General features: G+C 36.7%; 1 protein-coding gene across 2 annotated transcripts; it reads right to left on the bottom strand.

Annotated features, from left to right (window-relative positions):
* Nucleotides 1-17,983: 17,983 nt before the first annotated feature.
* On the bottom strand, nt 17,984-21,278 carry CXCL8 (C-X-C motif chemokine ligand 8). 2 transcript variants are annotated; one of them, XM_081236315.1, is made up of 4 exons: nt 21,146-21,278; nt 20,025-20,160; nt 19,653-19,736; nt 17,984-19,211 (listed from the first exon to the last, which is right to left on the bottom strand). In XM_081236315.1, exons 1-4 carry the CDS (start codon nt 21,207-21,209, stop codon nt 19,190-19,192), a joined length of 306 nt encoding a protein of 101 aa, XP_081092441.1. In that variant the 5' UTR covers nt 21,210-21,278; the 3' UTR covers nt 17,984-19,189. The 2 variants fall into 2 exon arrangements, with proteins under 2 accessions (XP_081092441.1, XP_081092442.1); XM_081236316.1 differs by lacking the exon at nt 17,984-19,211 and having other exon boundaries at nt 19,247-19,736.
* Between the last annotated feature and the right edge of the window lie 878 nt (nt 21,279-22,156).

Here is a 22,156-nt window from a genome sequence, read left to right as displayed (position 1 = left end):
CCTCTGCATCTGTGAGAGTGGAAGACACCAGCCTAGACCCCCATGACTGACTCCCACTACTGTACATGCACTCAGGGCTGGCCCCTACAGCTGTGTGCTTACACACCACTGGCCTGACTCCTATCATCAGATTCCACTGCCACGTGCATGCCTGGGAGAGACCATACAGCCATGTGAGAGCATGCCAACAGCTAGGGTCCCTGAGCTGCTTTTGGACCTGGATCAAGCCCTATCTTCTGTCCCTGGCCTGCATCACAGTGCTCACCTTCAGCTAACCACTCCAACTGTGTACCTGCATGCCCTTAGCTTGACCCTCATCATTGGTCTTCACTGCCATGCACCCATGGTGAGACCCAGCAGCCATGGTACTGCTTACTGACAGTCATGGCCCCTGTCTCTGCCAGTGCACCCACAGTTGACCTGGGCCTTTACTGCGTGCTCTGGCTTCCACCGCTACATGTGTGTTTGCAACCGCCCCATCACTACACAGGCATCTGCAGCACACCACTGGCTCCAGCCACTACTGCTGCCTTCTCTGGTCCCTGTATGCGATTGAAGCTCAGTTGTTATCAACATAAAATAGATTCCTATTTATAAGATATTTTACATAAGCCTCATGTTAAAGCAGAACACTACAGTAGATAAAAGAAGATACAGAGTGGATTAAAGAAAGATAAAGAGAAGGAATCAAAGCACATAGCACTATGGAAATCATCAATTCACAAAGGAGAGCAGCAAGAGAGGAAGAAAGGAACAAGGAACCTACAAAACAATCTGAAAGCAATTAATAAGATGAAATTAGTAAGTTTTAGCCATCAATAATTACTCTAGATGTAAATGAATTAAATTATTCATTCAAAAGTCACAGTGTGGCTAGATGGATAAAAAACAAGACTCAAGTTACATGCTGCTTACAGAAAATTCACGTCAGTTTTAAGGACACACATAGGCTTAAAGTAAGGGGATGGAAAAAGATATTCCATTCAAGTGGAAACCAAAAGAGAGCAGGAATAGCCATACTTGTATCAGACAAAATAAGCTTTAAGCCAAAAATAGTAACAAGAGACAGTTAATTATATGATGACAAATCAGATATCATCAAGAAGATATGACAATTGTAAATACATATGCACTTAGTATCAGAGCACCTAAATATATTGAACAAATAAATCTGAAGGGAGAAATAGACAACAATACAATAATATTGTGAACTGTAATACCCCACTTTTAACAATGGATAAGTCATCCAGACAGAAAATCAACAGAGAAACTTTGGACTTGAATTATACTTTAGACCAAATGAGCCAAACAGATATATACAGAACGTTCTATCAAACAGCAAGAGAATACATATTCTTTTCAAACTCGCACAGAACATCTTCCAAGATAGATCATATTGATAAGTCACAAAAGAAGTCTTAGAAATTTTAAGAAGATTGAAATCATACCAAGTATCTTTTCCAACTGCAATGGTATGAAACTAAAATTCAATAACAAGAAGAAGTCTGAAAAATTCACAAGTATGGGGAAGTTAAACAACACACTTTTGAACAAACAATGGGTCAAAGAAGAAATAAAAAGAAAAATCAAAGTCTTGAATCAAATGAAAACAGAAACACAACATATGAAAAGATAGGGGAAAAACCCTTTGACATTGGTCTTGGTGATGATTTTTTTTTTTTTTTAGTGTGATGCTGAAAGCACCAGCAACAAAAGCAAAAACAAAAAAGTGAGACTACATCAAATTTAAAAGTTCCTGAACAGCAAAACAAAAACAAACAAACAAAACCCTAAAAGTAACCTACGGAATGGGAGAAAATACTTGCAAATCCTATATCTGATAAGGGGTTAATATCCAAAATGTATACAGAACTCATACAATTCAATGACAACAACAAAACATTCCTTTTAAAAAATGGGCAGGGCTTCCCTGGTGGCGCAGTGGTTGAGAGTCCGCCTGCCGATGCAGGGGACACGGGTTCGTGCCCCGGTCTGGGAGGATCCCACGTGCCGCGGAGCGGCTGGGCCCGTGAGCCATGGCCGCTGAGCCTGCGCGTCCGGAGCCTGTGCTCCGCAACGGGAGAGGCCACAACAGTGAGAGGCCCGCATACCTCAAAAAAAAAAAAAAAAAAAAAATGGGCAAAGGACCTGAACAGACATTTTTCCAAAGAAGACATATGGCCATACAAATGACCAACAGGTACATGAAAATGTTCTCAACATCATTAATCATCAGGGAAATGCAAATCAAAACCAGAATGAAATATCACCTTATACATATTAATATGGTTATCATCAAAAATACAAGAGACAATATGTTGGCAAGGGTCTGGAGAAAAGGAAATTCTCTTTGCACTGTTGGTAGAGATATAAATTGGAGTTTCCTCAAAAAATTAAAAATAGAACTATTATATTATCCAGCAATCCTACTTCTGGGTGTATATCCAAAGGAAATGAAAACAGGATCTCTAAAAGGTACCTGCCCTCCCATGCTCATTTCAGGATTATTCACAATAGCCAAAATATGGAAACAACCTAAGTGTCAAGGGATGAATAAATAAAGAAGATGAGGCACATATATAATGGAATTCAGCCATGAGAAAGAAGGAAATCCTGCCATTTACAACAACGTGGATAAACCTTGAGGGCATTATGATAAGTGAAATAAATCAGGTAAAGAAATACAAATATTGTATGATATTATTTATATGTGGAATCTCAAAAAGCCAAACTCATAGAATCAGAGAATAGAGTGGTAGTTATCAGGGGCTGGGGGTGGGGGAAATGAGAAGATTTTTGTCAAAGGGTACAAACTTCTAGTTATAAGGTGAATAAGTTCTGGGGATCTAATGTATAGTATGGTAATTATAGTTAATAATACTGTACTATACACTTGAAAATTACCAAGGGTGTAGATCTTAAATTTTCTCACCACAAAAAGAAATAGTCATTGTGTGACAGGATGGAGGTGTTAGCTAATGCTATGGTGGTGATCATTTTGCAATATATATGTATATCATATATACACTCTTTACACCTTAAAAGTTATATGTCAATTATATCTCAATAAAGCTGGAAAAAATAAGAAAGTAATTGTACTAGAGTTCAATGAGTTATGAACAGAAGGTCAAATGATTTGGGTTCAAGTCTCAGCTCTGCCACTAACTTACATGTCTAACCTTGGGCAAGTCACATTACTAAAGGCCTTTTGGCCTTAGCTCTTTCCCATATTTATGCCTGGAATAAGAAGAATAAGCTCACTCAAGGTCACCATGCTATAGAGTTGAGATGGGATTTAAACTCAGAAGGTCTAATTCTGGAGCGTGAGTTCTTAATCAATAACCTTTAGAACACACATATATGGCCAACTGATCTTCTACAAAGGTGTCAAGGTAATTCCATGGGGAAAATACAGTCTTTTCAATAAATGGTGCTGGAACAACTGAATATACACATGGACTAAAACGAATCTTGGTCTTTGCTTTACACCAAACTCAAAAATTAACATAAAATGTATCATATACCTAAACATAAAAACTAAAATGATCAAATTTCTAGAAGAAAACACAGAAGAAAAATTTTCAGACCTTGTGGTAGGCAAAGGGTTTTTAGACAAGATTGTAAAAGTACTTATAAGTACTTTGAAAAAATTACTCAATTTGACCCCATCAAAATTTGAATCTGCTTTTCAAACACTTCTAAGAAAATGAAAAGTCAAGTCACAAAAAGGGAAAAAAACATTTGTGATGCATGTATCTGATAAGATTTATAATTGAAATATATAACAACTAATACAGCTCAATAATAAGACAAACCATTTAATAATAAATGGGGACAATTTTTGAACATGTACTTCATAGAAGAAAGTATGTAATTGGCCAATAAGCACGTGAAAAGGTGCTCAAGATCATTAGTGGCTAGATAGGTCGATATCTTTGTTAAAACTCATCAAAAACTATAGTTTAAAAGGATGCTTTTTACAGTGTGTAAGATAATCTGGATTTTCTGCTTTTTCATATCCTTATTCAAATGGAACATCAGTATGGCAACTCCTAGGATTTGTCCCAAATGGGAAATTGTGTCATCTTCACCTCAAAATTACAGGTCTTAAGTATGGGGAAGAAGCCAACACCCTTTTGGAGCCATGAATATTGTTCAGACCATCTGTTGCTCTGATTGGAATTTCAGCAGATTTACAGACAGACTCTTGCAGGGAGTGCTGCAGTATCCTTAGTTGATTCATTCATTCAATCATCCATAAACTCTGGGGCAATTTCCACCACTTTGCTTCATCATTTGCTGTTTCTGAGGCCCGGATGATATCAAGCCTGTCTGAAATTTTCATTTCAACAAGGGAAGCTTAACAAATGCTATGAAAATTTCAAAGATGACTAATACAGAGCCCTCTCTTCTGAAAACCATAATCTGAATAAAATAATTTTTAAGGGTTCTTAAACTTGTCATGTTTTAAAGAAATGACATGATATACAGTCAGGAAGCAAAAAAAAGAAAATAAAGACTAATTTTTCGCGGAGATCACCTTCCTCCCCACGGATACACCAGAAATACAGCTACACGTGGAACAACTCCTACAGAACACCTACTGAACGCTGGCAGAAGACCCCAGACCTCCCAAAAGGCAAGAAACCCCCGACATACCTGGGTAGGGCAAAGCGGAGAGATCCCCACACAGAGGATCGGTGCCGAGCGGCACTCACCAGCCCGAGAGGCTTGTCTGCTCGCCCGCCGGGGCGCGCAGCGCTGGAAGCTGAGGCTCGGGCTTCGGTCAGAGTGCAGGGAGAGGACTGGGGCTGGCGGCGAGAACTCAGCCTGAAGGGGGCTAATGTGCCACAGCTACCCGGGAGGGAGTCCGGGAAAACTCTGGAGCTGCCGAAGAGGCAAGAGACTTTTTCTTCCCTCTTGGTTTCCTGGTGCGCGAGGAGAGGGGATTAAGAGCGCTGCTTAAAGGGGCTCCACAGACGGGCTCGAGTCGCGACTGAAAGCGCAGAGCCCAGTGACGGGCGTGGGATGCTGGGACTGCTGCTGCCGCCGCCAAGAAGCCTGTGTGCGAGCGCAGGTCACTGCCCACACCGCCCTTCCGGGAGCCTGTGCAGCCCGCCACTGCCGGGGTCCCGGGATCCAGGGGCGGCTTCCCTGGGAGAACGCACGGCGCGCCTCGGGCTGGTGCAACGTCACGCCGACCTCTGCCGCTGCAGGCTCGCCCCGCACTCCGTGCCCCTCCCTCCCGCCCGGCCTGAGTGAGCCAGAGTCCCCGAAGAGGCTGCTCCTTTAACCCTGTCCTGTCTGAGTGAAGAACAGACGCCCTCCGGCGACCTACACGCAGAGGCGGGGCCAAATCCAAAGCTGAGACCCAGGAGCTGTGAGAACAAAGAAGAGAAAGGGAAACCTCTCCCAGCAGCCTCATAAGCAGCGGATTAAAGCTCCACAATCAACTTGATGTACCCTGCATCTGTGGAATACATGAATAGACAACACATCATCCCAAATTGAGGAGCCCGGAGTCAGTGCTGTGCCTCTGAGGTGGGAGAGCCAACTTCAGGACACGGGTCCACAAGAGACCTCCCAGCTCCACATAATATCAAACGGCAAAAATCTTCCAGAGATCTCCATCTCAACACCAGCACCCAGCTTCACTCAACGACCAGCAAGCTACAGTGCTGGACACCCTAAGCCAAACAACTAGCAAGACAGGAACACAACGCCACCCATTAGCAGAGAGGTGGCCTAAAATCATAAAAAGTCCGCAGACACCCCAAAACACACCACCAGACGTGGACCTGCCCACCAGAAAGACAAGATCCAGCCTCATCCACCAGAACACAGGCACTAGTCCCCTCCACCAGGAAGCTTACACAACCCACTAAACCAACCTTAGCCACTGGGGACAGACACCAAAAACAACGGGAACTACGAACCGGCGGCCTGCAAAAAGGAGACCCCAAACACAGTAACATAAGCAAAATGAGAAGACAGAAAAACACACAGCAGGAGAAGGAGCAAGATAAAACCCCACCAGACCTAACAAATGAAGAGGTAATAGGCAGTCTACCTGAAACAGAATTCAGAATAATGATGGTAAAGCTGATCCAAGATTCTATTTCCCAGATCCAAAATCTTGGAAATAGAATAGACAAAATGCAAGAAACAGTTAACAAGGACCTAGAAGAACTAAAGATGAATCAAGCATCGACGAAAAACACAATACATGAAATAAAAAATACTCTAGATGGGATCAATAGGAGAATAACTGAGGCAGAAGAACGGATAAGTGAGGTGGAAGATAAAATAGTGGAAATAACTGCTGCAGAGCAAAATAAAGAAAAAAGAATGAAAAGAACAGAGGACAATCTCAGAGACCTCTGGGACAACATTAAATGCACCAAAATTCGAATTATAGGGGTTCCAGAAGAAGAAGAGAAAAAGAAAGGGACTGAGAAAATATTTGAAGAGATTATAGTTGAAAACTACCCTAATATGGGAAAGGAAATAGTTAATCAAGTCCAGGAGGCACAGAGAGTCCCATACAGAATAAATCCAAGGAGAAATACGCCAAGACACATATTAATCAAACTGTCAAAAATTAAACACAAAGAAATCATATTAAAAGCAGCAAGGCAAAAACAACAAATAACACACAAGGGAATCCCCATCAGGATAACAGCTGATCTCTCAGCAGAAACTCTACAAGCCAGAAGGGAGTGGCAGGACCTAATTAAAGTGATGAAGGAGAAAAACCTGCAACCAAGATTACTCTACCCAGCAAGGATCTCATTCAGATTTGATGGAGAAATTAAAACGTTTACAGACAAGCAAAAGCTGAGAGAGTTCAGCACCACCAAACCAGCTTTACAACAAATGCTAAAGGAACTTCTCTAGGCAAGAAACACAACAGAAGGAATATACCTACAATAACGAACCCAAAGCAATTAAGGAAATGGGAATAGGAACATACATATCAATAATTACCTTAAATGTAAATGGACTAAATGCTCCCACCAAAAGACACAGAGTGGCTGAATGGATACAAAAACAAGACCCATATATATGCTGTCTACAAGAGACCCACTTCAGACCTAGAGACACATACAGACTGAAAGTAAGGGGATGGAAAAAGATATTCCATGCAAATGGAAATCAAAAGAAAGCTGGAGTAGCAATTCTCATATCAGACAAAATAGACTTTAAAATAAAGACTACTAGAAGAGACAAAGAAGGACACTACATAATGATCAAGGGATCGATCCAAGAAGAAGATATAACAATTGTAAATATTTATGCACCCAACATAGGAGCACCTCAATACATAAGGCAAATACTAACAGCCATAAAAGGGGAAATCGACAGTAACACACTCATAGTAGGGGACTTTAACACCCCACTTTCACCAATGGACAGATCATCCAAAATGAAAATAAATAAGGAAACACAAGCTTTAAATGATACATTAAACAAGATGGACTTAATTGATATTTATAGGACATTCCATCCAAAAACAACAGAATACACATTTTTCTCAAGTGCTCATGGAACATTCTCCAGGATAGATCATATCTTGGGTCACAAATCAAGCCTTGGTAAATTTAAGAAAATTGAAATTGTATCAAGTATCTTTTCCGACCACAATGCTATGAGACTAGATATCAATTACAGGAAAAGAGCTGTAAAAAATACAAACACATGGAGGCTAAACAATACACTACTTAATAACGAAGTGATCACTGAAGAAATCAAAGAGGAAATTAAAAAATACCTAGAAACAAATGACAATGGAGACACGACGACCCAAAACCTATGGGATGCAGCAAAAGCAGTTCTAAGAGGGAAGTTTATAGCAATACAATCCCACCTTAAGAAACAGGAAACATCTCGAATAAACAACCTAACCTTGCACCTAAAGCAATTAGAGAAAGAAGAACAAAAACATCCCAAAGTTAGCAGAAGGAAAGAAATCATAAAAATCAGATCAGAAATAAATGAAAAAGAAATGAAGGAAACGATAGCAAAGATCAATCAAACTAAAAGCTGGTTCTTTGAGAAGATAAACAAAATTGATAAACCATTAGCCAGACTCATCAAGAAAAAAAGGGAGAAGACTCAAATCAGTATAATTAGAAATGAAAAAGGAGAAGTAACAACTGACACTGCAGAAATACAAAAGATCATGAGAGATTACTATAAGTAACTCTATGCTAATAAAATGGACAACCTGGAAGAAATGGACAAATTCTTAGAAATGCACAACCTGCCAAGACTGAATCAGGAAGAAATAGAAAATATGAACAGACCAATCACAAGCACTGAAATTGAAACTGTGATAAAAAATCTTCCTACAAACAAAAGCCCAGGACCAGATGGCTTCACAGGCGAATTCTATCAAGCATTTAGAGAAGAGCTAACACCTATCCTTCTCAAACTCTTCCAAAATATAGCAGAGGGAGGAACACTCCCAAACCCATTCTATAAGGCCACCATCACCTTGATACCAAAACCAGGCAAGGATGTCACAAAGAAAGAAAACTACAGGCCAATATCACTGATGAACATAGATGCAAAAATCCTCAACCAAATACTAGCAAACAGAATCCAACAGCACATTAAAAGGATCATACACCATGATCAAGTGGGGTTTATTCCAGGAATGCAAGGATTCTTCAATATACGCAAATCAATCAACGTGATACACCATATTAACAAATTGAAGGAGAAAAACCATATGATCATCTCAATAGATGCAGAGAAAGCTTTCGACAAAATTCAACACCCATTTATGATAAAAACCCTGCAGAAAGTAGGCATAGAGGGAACTTTCCTCAACATAATAAAGGCCATATATGACAAACCCACAGCCAGCATCGTTCTCAATGGTGAAAAACTGAAACCATTTCCACTAAGATCAGGAACAAGACAAGGTTGTCCACCCTCACCACTCTTATTCAACCTAGTTTTGGAAGTTTTAGCCACAGCAATCAGAGAAGAAAAGGAAATAAAATGAATCCAAATTGGAAAAGAAGAAGTAAAGCTGTCACTGTTTGCAGATGACATGATACTATACATAGAGAATCCTAAAGATGCTACCAGAAAACTACTAGAGTTAATCAGTGAATTTGGTAAAGTAGCAGGATACAAAATTAATGCACAGAAATCTCTGGCATTCCTATATACTAATGATGAAAAATCTGAAAGTGAAATCAAGGAAACACTCCCATTTACCATTGCAACAAAAAGAATAAAATATGTAGGAATAAACCTACCTAAGGAGACAAAAGACCTGTATGCAGAAAATTATAAGACACTGATGAAAGAAATTAAAGATGATACAAATAGATGGAGAGATGTACCATGTTCTTGGATTGGAAGAATCAACATTGTGAAAATGACTCTACTACCCAAAGCAATCTACAGATTCAATGCAATCCCTATCAAACTACCACTGGCATTTTTCACAGAACTAGAACAAAAAATTTCACAATTTGTATGGAAACAGAAAAGACCCCGAATAGCCAAAGCAATCTTGAGAAACAAAAACGGAGCTGGAGGAATCAGGCTCCCTGACTTCAGACTATACTACAAAGCTACAGTAATCAAGACAGTATGGTACTGGCACAAAAACAGAAAGATAGATCATTGGAACAGGAAAGAAAGCCCAGAGTTAAACGCACGGACATATGGTCACCTTATCTTTGATAAAGGAGGCAGGAATGTACAGTGGAGAAAGGACAGTCTCTTCAATAAGTGGTGCTGGGAAAACTGGATAGGGACATGTAAAAGTATGAGATTAGATCACTCCCTAACACCATACACAAAAATAAGCTCCAAATGGATTAAAGACCTAAATGTAAGGCCAGACACTATCAAACTCTTAGAGGAAAATATAGGCAGAACACTCTATGACATAAATCACAGCAAGATCCTTTTTGACCCACCTCCTAGAGAAATGGAAATAAAGACAAAAATAAACACATGGGACCTAATGAAACTTCAAAGCTTTTGCACAGCAAAGGAAACCATAAACAAGAGCAAAAGACAACCCTCAGAATGGGAGAAAATATTTGCAAATGAAGCAACTGACAAAGGATTAATCTCCAAAATTTCTAAGCAGCTCATGCAGCTCAATAACAAAAAAACAAACAACCCAATCCAAAAATGGGCAGAAGACCTAAATAGACATTTCTCCACAGAAGATATACAGACTGCCAACAAACACATGAAAGGATGCTCAACATCTTTACTCATTAGAGAAATGCAAATCAAAACTACAATGAGATATCATCTCACACCAGTCAGAATGGCCATCATCAAAAAATCGAGAAACAATAAATGCTGGAGAGGGTGTGGAAAAAAGGGAACACTCTTGCACTGCTGGTGGGAATGTGAATTGGTACAGCCGCTATGGAGAACGGTATGGAGGTTCCTTAAAAAACTACAAATAGAACTACCATATAACCCAGCAATCCCACTACTGGACATATACCCTGAGAAAACCATAATTCAAAAAGAGACATGTACCAAAATGTTCATAGTAGCCCTATTTACAATAGCCCGGAGATGGAAACAAACTAAGTGTCCATCATCGGATGAATGGATAAAGAAGATGTGGCACATATATACAATGGAATATTACTCAGCCATAAAAAGAAATGAAATTGAGCTATTTGTAATGAGGTGGATAGACCTAGAGTCTGTCATACAGAGTGAAGTAAGTCAGAAAGAGAAAGACAAATACTGTATGCTAACACATATATATGGAATTTAAGAAAAAAAATGTCATGAAGAACATAGGGGTAAAACAGGAATAAAGACACAGACCTACTAGAGAATGGACTTGAGGATATGGGGAGGGGGAAGGGTAAGTTGTGACAAAGTGAAAGAGCGGCATGGACATATATACACTACCAAACGTAATGTAGATAACTAGTGGGAAGCAGCCCCATAGCACAGGGAGATCAGCTCGGTGCTTTGTGACCGCCTGGAGGGGTGGGATAGGGAGGGTGGGAGGGAGAGGCAAAAGGGAGGGGATATGGAAACATATGTATATGTATAACTGAATAAATTTGTTATAAAGCAAAAAATTTAAAAAATATAAATAAATAAATAAATAAAAGACTAATTTTTCTAAAGTACTTCTTGGCTGTGTATCATTATTAAACTTTTATAAATATAAAACATAGAAAAATGAAAACATGTCATCATTTATGACTTTTTCCCCCTTAAACTTAAAATACTATTCAGAGGCAAAAGTTTTATTTGTTTTGGCTCAACATGTATTACTTAAAATTAAGTATATCCAAAAAGCAAAAGTAGTATGCTTTTAATGTTTCTCTAGTGATTTAAAACAAATTGTCAAGCACTGCTCTATTTCTAATCTTTTATTTTTCAATGATTTACTATAGTAGTTAACAAAATCAACTACATCCAATTTCTAGAGACTTTATGCAAAAATATATCAAGCTGAAAAATACTTTTCAAGAAGGTTTTCTTTGGATTACAAGTACTTCAAATAATACAGATTAGATGTCATTTTTTATATCTGTAAAATCAGACTTCTTATGTTTGTTTAATAAAACTCTCATGATAAGTACAGATGAGCTTTATTCAACCTCATTAAAGTCATGAGACATTGTATGGAATATAGGATTTCATAGATGGAGAAAAAGGCTTTGTTTCCCACCTCAAAGTGCACACTTTGACACCCTTATACCTTTAAGAAAATACCCATTTTATAAAATATAACTTTATCATATAAGCCGAAAAAAATAAGCTAGCATGCACTGTACCATCAGCAATCTCAGCTGGCTGACTTCCTTTGTCACGTAAACAGTGAGATAGCCACTCAAAGTAAAAGTTTGAAAACAATTTTGAAAAATTTGGAAACAAGTAAAAGCAGTGTATTAAAGAAGAATGAATCCCAGGAGAGCATCATGCATGTTCTCAGAATGTTTCCATTCTACTCCAAGTGATGGTTGGGGCAGGGCTAGTTTCTAGGCCCACATTGTGGATCCCATGAAGGATCACAGACTTGGTGACCTTTATGGCATTTCACCAGAAGTTGTGTCAACATCAAAATGTTTTGGCTTTTCTCTTTAGCTCTGCCATAGAAAATAATTTCCCCTGAGAACCTCTAGCTTAGAATCTAGGTTCACAGAAGACTTTTTCTAAATGAGCCAAACCTTTTTCAGAGTGAAACCACAGAAGTAAATATAGTTTGAGGTTACTAAACCTCATAACAAGGAAGAAGGAAGTCTGGCAAATAAAAGCTCAAAGGGATTTTTGATGAAGGAAATGTTTAAATTCCCTTATTTTTCCCTATTAAGAAAAAAAAATTCCACAAGGATTCAGCCTTTTCACATTCAATTATAAAACCTTTTAAGCATGAAAGTAAAATATATATACATATAACAATTACTTATTTATCCACTTCTGAAATTAAGCAGTATTAACATTTTATTATATTTGCTTCAGGTCTTTTTTAATGTAAAAAATGATATATATACTAAAGCCCCACTGGCCAATCCTTTTCCCCCTTCACTGCCAAATTCCTATGATAGTGCCATTCTCATTAATGTTCTGAACTGATGAAATAAAATTCATATTTTAAGGCAAGACAAGAAAAACTTAACATAAACTTTTCTCTGCCCGTTTCTGCCTCCTCCCTCTCCTCTAGTGTGCTTTGTGTATCTGCATTGTGCGTTAACAAGACCTCCCCAATGGCAGAAACACCTGCTCAGTCATAAAGATCAATTTTTCTTCTTCTGGTGCCAGCTGTGTAACTCCTTAGAAGATAACATTTCTTTATCAATACTGCCAGGGGTCACAATGACCCACCACTTGCCCTTTATATGCAGATATCTTTGGTGAACTTTGGTGAACAGTCAAGTTATCATTTCCTTTAAAGATAATGATTGGTGAACAGGCTGGTCAGATGACCTGGAGAGATACTGGATCACACATAATGGAAGTTCTTAGCTTAAATACTTACTTATGACCTTATTAATGTTACTAGCTATATTATTAGTATCATGCCTGTTTTTTAAGATTATTGTTTCTTGCATTACCAAATGTGTGACTAAGCCTCAGATAAAATTAACGATAATTAGGTGACTTGAAATGATTGATCAAATATATATCCTAAAACATCAATGATTGTAATAGTGAAACTCTAGATATGGGAAGAAGAAACAAGAGGGAACCATTTCCTGGACCACAGCAGACTGGTAAGACAGGCAGTCCAGAGGCTTTTGGTTACGGTTAAAAAGTCTTCATCCAGTAATAACACGTTGAGTGGCCTATCAATGAAATCCTCGCCCGACCCGGGAATGAGCATTCCTAACACCATGGGACAAAATTGGTCACAAAATGCCTCCCAAATTTTGGTTGAAATTAAGATCAAAAGGGAGGGGATTGTAAAATAAAGAATGTTGCCCACCATCGAGTTCTACAAGAATCAAGTCACTAGCCACTGCAGTTGATGGCCTACAGTAACCCTGAAAGGGATTCATGGTGAAGATCAGTATGAGGCACTTTGTGTTCGAGGAAAACTGGCAGAACTGGCCCTCAAATAGTTAGATATTTTCAGGAGAAAATTTTATGAAACCAATTTCTTGCATCTTCCCATACTTAGAAAAACACTAAAACCATTAATTAAGATATCTGTTCCTTACAAACAGCATTAAAACAGCAGTAACCTTCTACCAAGTTGTGTGCTTGATTGCACGTATACCTTCATCAAAATCAATACATACCGGCCAATGCTCTTATCTCTTCAGAACAGTCCTCAGAGTTTTCTGAAAGACTATGAAAATCCTCAGGTTGGCTTGAATAAAATTTTCCATTTCTTTCTTAGATTGACTACTTATTAAATTTTCATCTACAGAAACTTTACTGAAATGCATGTTTCCAGATGATAGATACAATACCATTATTTGGAACCTTAACATTTACATGCCTGCATCGGCAGGCGGACTCTCAACCACTGCGCCACCAGGGAAGCCCGACATACTATTTTTTTTATTAAACTTTTAACAATATTTGCTATTTGTGATTGCTTTCATTGTTCTTGCCCTCCTCTGCTCTCTGATATCCGAGTATTTAAAAGTTATTACACAGCCATGATCCTGAGCCAACATCCAGGTGAGCAAACTGTGTCAAAAGAGGGAGAGAAAGAAATCATGAGGGAAACAGTGCAGACCTGGTTTAACTAGGGTGGACATGCCAACATAAGGTCATAGAGATACAAGTCTCATGCACATGCTGTAAATAACAAGGTTTCCCAGAAAATTCAGAAGAAGTAGAACTGTCCTCTCTAATAATTCTGTTAGCCTACCTAGGGGAGCATCCTCTCTTTTATAGCTTTTAGCCAATCAACTTACTTTAGGCAGAAGAAAATACAAGACTCTCTATTTGGAAAACTGTCTGAGGTTTTTGCTCTTATAAACTTTGACTTATAAGTTTATAAGAAACCTCTTAGACCTGAGGAGACCTCTGAGACCTGAGAAGAAACAAGTCACTTTAATAAAACATGTCTCTACGTGGGCTTCCTGTAAAGGGTCATGGTGAATACCTGTGGAAGCATAAAGAAGTAAATCTAGGCAGAGGTATCTACATTTAGAATGCTTTCCCATAAACTTTTTATTCAGAGGAACACTGAAAATATAAATGTGAAAGCATTTTGAAAAGCATGGGAAGAATGGCAGAAGATTAATTTAGGATGCAGAGAGTGGAAACAATCACAACAAAACATGATTAAAACATGAGCTAAACCATGCCCTATGAAATAGAATCGCTAGATACATTAAAAGCTTATCTTCAGCCCCAGCACCATGATCTTTTACAAAGCTATTAGAATATTCCTCTAGATAAAGTCTGAAGGAAACTTTGAGTGGAAATATCTATGAATGTTTCCCCATCTTAATTTTTCAGCATGATATGATTTTAAGTCCATCTATCATTTAACCAAATAATGTTTAAAAGTCTTGTAACAATGATATTTATCCAAATTGATTTTTATCTATGGGAATGCAAAGAGCATAGAAAGCCCTCTTTCTCTACTCATTAAGCGTTAGGTTCTTTGACCCTTAAGTAATCTTTTGGAGAATTTCTGATTGTCCCATCTGTAAATCTTGTGGGAAGTAATAAGCCTGCTATTTACTCTGTTACATGGAAAAATTCCCTATTTGCTGTCTGTGATCCTTGCAAACTCAGCAGATGGTTACCAAACTTGAGGCAATTGTTGTCTGACCATCTTTTTAAGTGGGTAATGGAGAAATCATTATCTAAACTTTCTTTTGTTATTGCAGGGTTAATACAATCTTAAGTAATTTTTTTTAGCTATATTACTACCACAAGCAAAAATCAAAATAGTTTTTCTTCTGAAGAAGAAAATGTCAAAATAGATCTATTACAGCAAAAATAATTATCTATTGATACTTATTTAGTAAAATCTTGAGAATAAAAGATTTTGCTTAGGTAACTTCAAGCTATGAATCTATTTTCTGATGCTTATCTAGCAAAAAAAAAGGCAATTATGAAAATTACTTGATTTGTATGTTGTATGTACAATGTATGTGTTATAGTATTTTATACTTAATTCAATTTTAAGGTGAACATTTTATTATCTCTCCATACTTTTTTATTGTGTGTATCTCTATATTTATATTCATGTTTCTACTTGGAAAAATTTGATTTGTATTTTGTAATCCACACAAATGGATTAAATGTATAGGGTAATAAACTGCATGCTCAATTTTGTGTCTATACAAATAAAACTTGTGTCTATATACATATTTTACTAATATCATTGAAGCAAAATAAAACAAAATTGTCAATTCCACAAATTTACTGACTTTTCCTTCTCTCACACTCTTGTTCTCACATCGTCTCTCTTTTACTCTTTTTCATTTTTTCTTTTTGGCTTGTTTACATGATGCCTAATCTTCAATTTGATCCACTTAATTGTCTTTTCAGTGGAATGCTTTGTTGTCTTATAGATAGTGCTAATATAGATGAGAGTGAGGAAAAGCATTTGGCATATTTTAAAAGTGATAAAAATGGAATTAAGAGGTAGATTTTTTAAAGTATCATTAAGATTCACCAAATTGGTGCAGATGTCTTTACTTTGCCTTCAGGGTTGGACATTGGTCATATTAAGGATGTGTACTTAACACATTAAGAGGTTTTGTTAAAGTTGGGGGTTTTCTGATGATTCAACCCCCAAATGACATTAAAAAAAAACCCAAGATCAGACTTTTGGGTTGCTTTGTATGGCTTCCCATTTCTTTTTGGAAGGGAACCCAGGAAGAAGAATAGCTTATAATGCTCACCATTTAAAATGAAGGTAATCGGAATCCAGTAGAACTTTGCAATTCCAAATCTAAGCCCTTTAGAGTTTTCCACAGTCCATTTAGCATGGCTTTATCTGTTAGTACTTGTTCTGTTTCAAGCCAAACTCCTGTCACTCTGATATTCTTTCACTTCTCAAATCACACAAATCACTTCTCCCTTGCCTTCTAGATCACTCTTCCCCACACGTCCTTCTTCCCTTTGTGTGGCTAACTTGTACTCATCCTTCAGACTCTAGTTTATATTTTCTCAGGGAAGCCTAAGCTACCTAGGTTAGATAACTCCTTGCTATCTGCTTCTGAAGAGCCCTGTATCTCTCCCATCATCATTTTTTTTTAAATTGTTTGCTTGTTATCTTTTTTATTCACTGTGTATGAGATCCACAAAAAGATTACAAAAGTGGGTAGGACAAGAGAACCTGAATTTGAAGAAGAGAATATGGAAATGAAATTTAAGCAGAACTCTGAGGAAGAAGAGGTCCCACAGTGGGACCAGAGAAGATCTATAAGTAGGGAGAAATTAACTCTAGAGGGAAGCAATGTTTCTAGGAACAGAAACTACAGGAGTTGAATTTTCAGTTGGTTCCTGTTTGTGCATAACTCTCAAAACTTTTATTAATTCTATTATGCTGCACACCTTTGTGTTAACATGCACTGGGAAGTAGAAGAGAACAGGCTTTGCTCTACACCACTGATAAAGTTGACTCAGAGAGAAAACGGCAGTTGCAGGTACCCAGAGCAATTGTAAGGAGATAAATGGCATAGGAAAAGTAGATTGCAATGTGAATGAACAAATGAGAAAGTAAGAGCACACTCTCTTCCTCACCCCAAATTGTGGAGCTTTAAAAAAAAAAAAAACATGGACTTAAAATATCCAACAGCAATAGTAAATGAGTTGGGAGGTGGATAAATGTCAATCAGAGTTCTAAGATCCTTGTTTTTTGACTAGAAATGTAAAGTTAAGAATTGGTAAATTGGATTTCTTAAAACAGTGGATTGTTATTTTTTATTATTTCTGGGAAGTTTTCAGCCATTGCCTTCAAATGTTGACTATTTCCTCTATGTCTTTCTTTCTATTTTTCTTTCCAATTTACTGACTCTATCTCTCTGATTTAAATTTCAGATAAAGTTCTTTGGGTTTATTTTCTAATTTCCAGTTTTCTTTTCAGCTGTGTCAAATCTGTTAGAAAACCCAGCCACTGAGTTTTTGTTAGACTGTGTTTTTACTTTTAAGAGTTTTGTTTGATTTGTTTTCAAATATGCTCTGTCTTTAATCATATTTCAAATTTATTTGCCTCAGATGTTCAGTTTTCCTCAATTAGCTGAGAAGTGCCTTATAATGTGTACCCTCTTCCCGCTTTCACTGAGTGCCCAGCTGTGTTAAGCTGTACAGACACCTAGGCTATCTGTTGAAAATCTGAAGTCACCCTTATTAGCAAAATGGTATACAGTAGGGAGTTGAGAATATTTCCATCATTCTATGGAAGAGACTACTGATTGTAATCCATCTCTGGAAAGGAGTTATGTTTTTCTACAAATAAAGGTTGGTAATTTTCCACATGATATATAAAATACTAAGGGAAAGCACTTATGTTTTCTAAATCAAAGTATGATTTTTAAATATAAATGAATAATACAATAAATCTTAAAACTACCAAAGAAAAACAGACAAACCCCTGATGATTTTGACAATTAATTTTATTTTAAATGTCTTATAGTTACATTCATATTTTCATACTATCAAAAACAGTAGAAAGAGTCTCTTTGGGAACACATAAAAGCATCTTAAAGTAAAAAATAAAGTTGATGTTAAAATACACAATAATTTAAATAAAATTATGAGAATCTAATTGTTCAGAATAAATAAATAAGAAATAACAAGAAATTACTTTATTCATATTCCCTGGTTAATTTTTGCTGTTTTGAGAAAGATAGTCATAACTCAGGATTCAGGTGATTTAACACAACACTGCATAATAAGGCTTGCAGTGACAAGACCAGACCAGGCATATTAAAAGTAGGATTGCCAACACAATTAAAATTTCAGATAAATAATGATGTACTTATACTAAAAAATTATTTATTGTTTATCTGAAAGAAAAATCAACTGGATGTGTTTTTTTGTTTATTTTCTATTAATTCGCTAAATCTGGCAACTGTGGTCATAATATAACAACCTTGATCAAAGTAGCTCTGTAATACATCACTTAGTATAAAGTATAAATAAATATAAATTCACTACCATCATTATACTGATCAACAATGCTTCTTTCCCATTTCTCCAAATTCATGCACAAACATTACTATATTTGAGGCTTAAATAAATATATAAATAATACATAGATGAATAAGTTACACTTCAAAATAATTTACATAACTGAATAAAAGTTAAAGTGTTTCCACATGCCCTCACAGCTCTGTGAGGTAGGTTAGTGGCTGAGATGTTTTTCTCCAGTTTGGGAGTGAAGAAGAACTGAGGCTCAGTTGAACAAGGACTCGTGAATCCTGGCCAGCAGACTAGGGTTGCAAGATTTAACAAAAAACAAAAATGACAAACAGGATTTCCAGCTAAATTTGAATTTACCGTACACAATGAATAATTTCTAAAATATAAGTGTGTCCTACATGGAACAATGTACATGGGACATTGAAAAAATATTCATTGTTTTACTTAATATTCAAATATAACTGGGCATCCTGTATTTTAGCTGGCAACCCTACACCAGACCTACACAGTACATGAGGCATTGAAGTAGATTTGTTTGAAGTTTCATTGGTATCTTTACTGAGGAATTCTTGGAAGCCAAGGACAAATGGATTTTTGGTTGTTGTTTTCATGGATCTTTCTTCTCAGCTCTGAAAAGAAATAAAATTAAATAAAAAGTTTAAAAATTAGCAATGTTCTAAATAAGGAGGAATGTATGGCTCTTGAAAATATATTTAATATAGAAATTAAGAGAGTCTTAGATATTAATGTGTTAGAAATACTCTATACTTTCAGCTATAAATAGAGAGATCAGATAAGTTATGTAAACCAGAACACTTCTGAGATTGAGAGAGAGTCATACTAATGACACAGGACACAGGCATATACCCGCACTTCCCTGGACAAACTGAGATATATGATCTCTCAGTCATGAGTACAACAAACTCACTATTGCTGCTATTTTTTTAAATCAAAGAGGAAGATACTTAAAAGAAAATTTTCAGCAGCAGCAGGAAATTTATAGGTTGACTTCTGAACTGTACATCACAGGATAAATGAAGAATCTAAATTAAAAAAAAAAGACAACTTACCTCTTCAAAAATATCTGCACAACCTTCTGCACCCACTTTTCCTTGGGGTTTAAACAGACCTCTCTTCCATTGACGAGTTTAACACTGAAATAAGAGAGAGATGATTAAAATCAGTATTTAATGGGTTTCCAACATCCCTTTGGCATTCAAATCATGGTTCCTTAAGTACAGGCATAAAATCTAAGTCCAAACTAATTTTTAGCTATAAGTCATAGAGTGTACAATATTTAAATGCCATGGAGACAAAGAATTTTCCCTTTCTGTTTTGCTTACTATGTATTCCTAGTACCTAGAACTTTGCTGGATTCTTCCACCTTCCTCAATTCTAGGTTTACTAAAGTAAAATATCTAATCACTTTTGAAACTACTTACATGATTTCTGAATTTTCACAGTGTGGTCCACTCTCAATCACTCGCAATTCTTTGATAAATTTGGGGTGGAAAGGTGTGGAGTGTGTATTTATGCATTGGCATCGAAGTTCTGAACTCATTCTTGACAGAACAGCAGCTGTGAAAAAAAAAGTAATTAAGAATTGATTTTATTAACAGGCATAGCTCAGCTAGCTTCACCCTTGCTAATTCCAGTGTGATCATTTGGTGACTGTGTGTTTGGGAAACAGCACATCTTTAGCAAACTTATTCCTGAAATTGATGGATGGATATTCTCCTAGCCCCTGACCTCAGTTTTTCTCTTTGTTTTAAAAACAGTCATTCCTGACAACATTGAATGACATAAACACTTGGAGTTGTCTTTGGGCAATGTTGACATCCTCATGGTACTTTTTCTCCTACTCGACACTGCATAATCTTCTGTGATACCACAATGTTATATTCATGGTAGGCAAGATCCACCAATAGGAAAATTGCCTTTGGAAGAATTAATAGAAATATAAGTGACTTGCACAGAGATTGTCCTATATTTTAGCAAAATCTTTGATGTTTAAGAGTATATATATATATATATATATATACATATATATATATATATACACTCATATATATATACCATATAAAATGTTTATATATACCATAAACATTCTAAACTGTATTTATTTCATAAGAAGGATCCCAATAAGGTTTATAATCTGTCTTTAAGCCAAAGAGAAATTGATGGTTGTTTGAAGCTTGTCAATTAAATAGTACATGGAGTAAAATTACCTGAGTTTTTACTCAGTATTAAAAGATAAAATGGGTAAATGTGGCCTCCAATAAAACATACTCTAAATTACAGATTTATGTTAAATATATATATACTACAGAGTATGAATGATAGGAATAGAACTCTATATAAATCAAACTTTACAATTTTCTAAATATTATATTTATACAACCTAAAAAATTAAAGACTTCAATTTAACATTAAATGACTGCAAAGATGGCTTTCTCTTGCTGAATAAAAGGATGTCTGTTATCGAGGCATTAAGGATAATCTTTCTATCTGAGGATCACATTTAGACACAGCAAACTTCTGTAGATCAGAAGGATGTGCTTACCTTTACACAGAGCTGCAGAAAGCAGGAAGGCTGCCAAGAGAGCAATAGCCAGCTTGGAAGTCATCCTTACACAAGGTGCTGTCTTTCTGGTTTCTTCCTGGCTCTTGTCCTAGACGGTTGTGAGCTCTGCTGTCCCAGAGGACCTGTGTAAAATGGGGAGCTCCCGTGGCTTTTTATATTATAGTAAGAGTAGGGAACAAGTGCACCCTCATGCTTGCATCATGTCAGAGGAAATTCCACAATATGCAACCATCGGCCCTCCCTTTGAGAGCAGGCCTGAGTCATCTGACTCCCCTAGTGATTTGTTTCTTATTAAGTTTTCAGCGTGATTGAAGTTTTATTTGATCTTTCAAATAATTTTATTGATTTTTTGAAAACATGTTTCTTTTAAAATGTTTTTAAATATTTTTTTAAATATTCAAACTTCTCAGTTTGATACATTATTGTCAGTGGTAGTTCTTTTTATTTATAAATAACTTTATCATAGTCCTATCTTGCAGTAGTCAGAGTAAGGTCCTTTGTTATTGTTCTTTTATGACACAGTCATTTTTTAGGTAAATTATATATGTTGTAATGATAGAGAAGATAATCTAGCCAACCACTTTTACTGGGGACATAATTTACAAGAAGTCCATTTCTAAACACTTTGGAAAGTTTCCAGGAAAGATTATGGCTTTCAGGGAGCACGTTACAACTTTTCAAAAGATTTGGTTTTCTAATGCATGCCTGACAGAGTGAAAGGGGATAGCTTTCAGTTCAGTATCATAAATATTATCAAGTAACTTCTGAGTAATGTGGGAATCTATAGATGGATAAGACTAAGTACTTGTTTTTAAAGAGTTTGGTCTGTTCAGAAGAAGAAATCAATATAAGGACCAGGCTATGTTACAGAACAGACAAGTGGTACCAAGATATTTATTCCAACAAGGGCACAAGGGCAGAATCTTCCATAAGCATTTTGAGCAGGGTATTGAAGTACAGAGGACTCTAATAAAGGAGGGTGAAGGGAAA

This window comes from Mesoplodon bidens (assembly GCF_964165515.1).
Source record: "Mesoplodon bidens genome assembly, chromosome: 1".
Lineage (NCBI taxonomy): Eukaryota > Metazoa > Chordata > Mammalia > Artiodactyla > Ziphiidae > Mesoplodon > Mesoplodon bidens.
This window is presented reverse-complemented; position numbering and strand designations above follow the sequence as displayed.

What these genes read in the sequence shown, in the direction of transcription:
- CXCL8 (XM_081236315.1), bottom strand. Translation starts at nt 21,209, where the DNA reads ATGACTTCCAAGCTGGCTATTGCTCTCTTGGCAGCCTTCCTGCTTTCT. An exon ending in TTCTGCAGCTCTGTGTAAAG is followed by an intron (nt 20,161 to 21,145) that starts GTAAGCACATCC and finishes TTTTTTTCACAG; the next exon opens with CTGCTGTTCTGTCAAGAATG. An exon ending in GTGCAGATATTTTTGAAGAG is followed by an intron (nt 19,212 to 19,652) that starts GTAAGTTGTCTT and finishes ATTTCTTTTCAG; the next exon opens with AGCTGAGAAGAAAGATCCAT.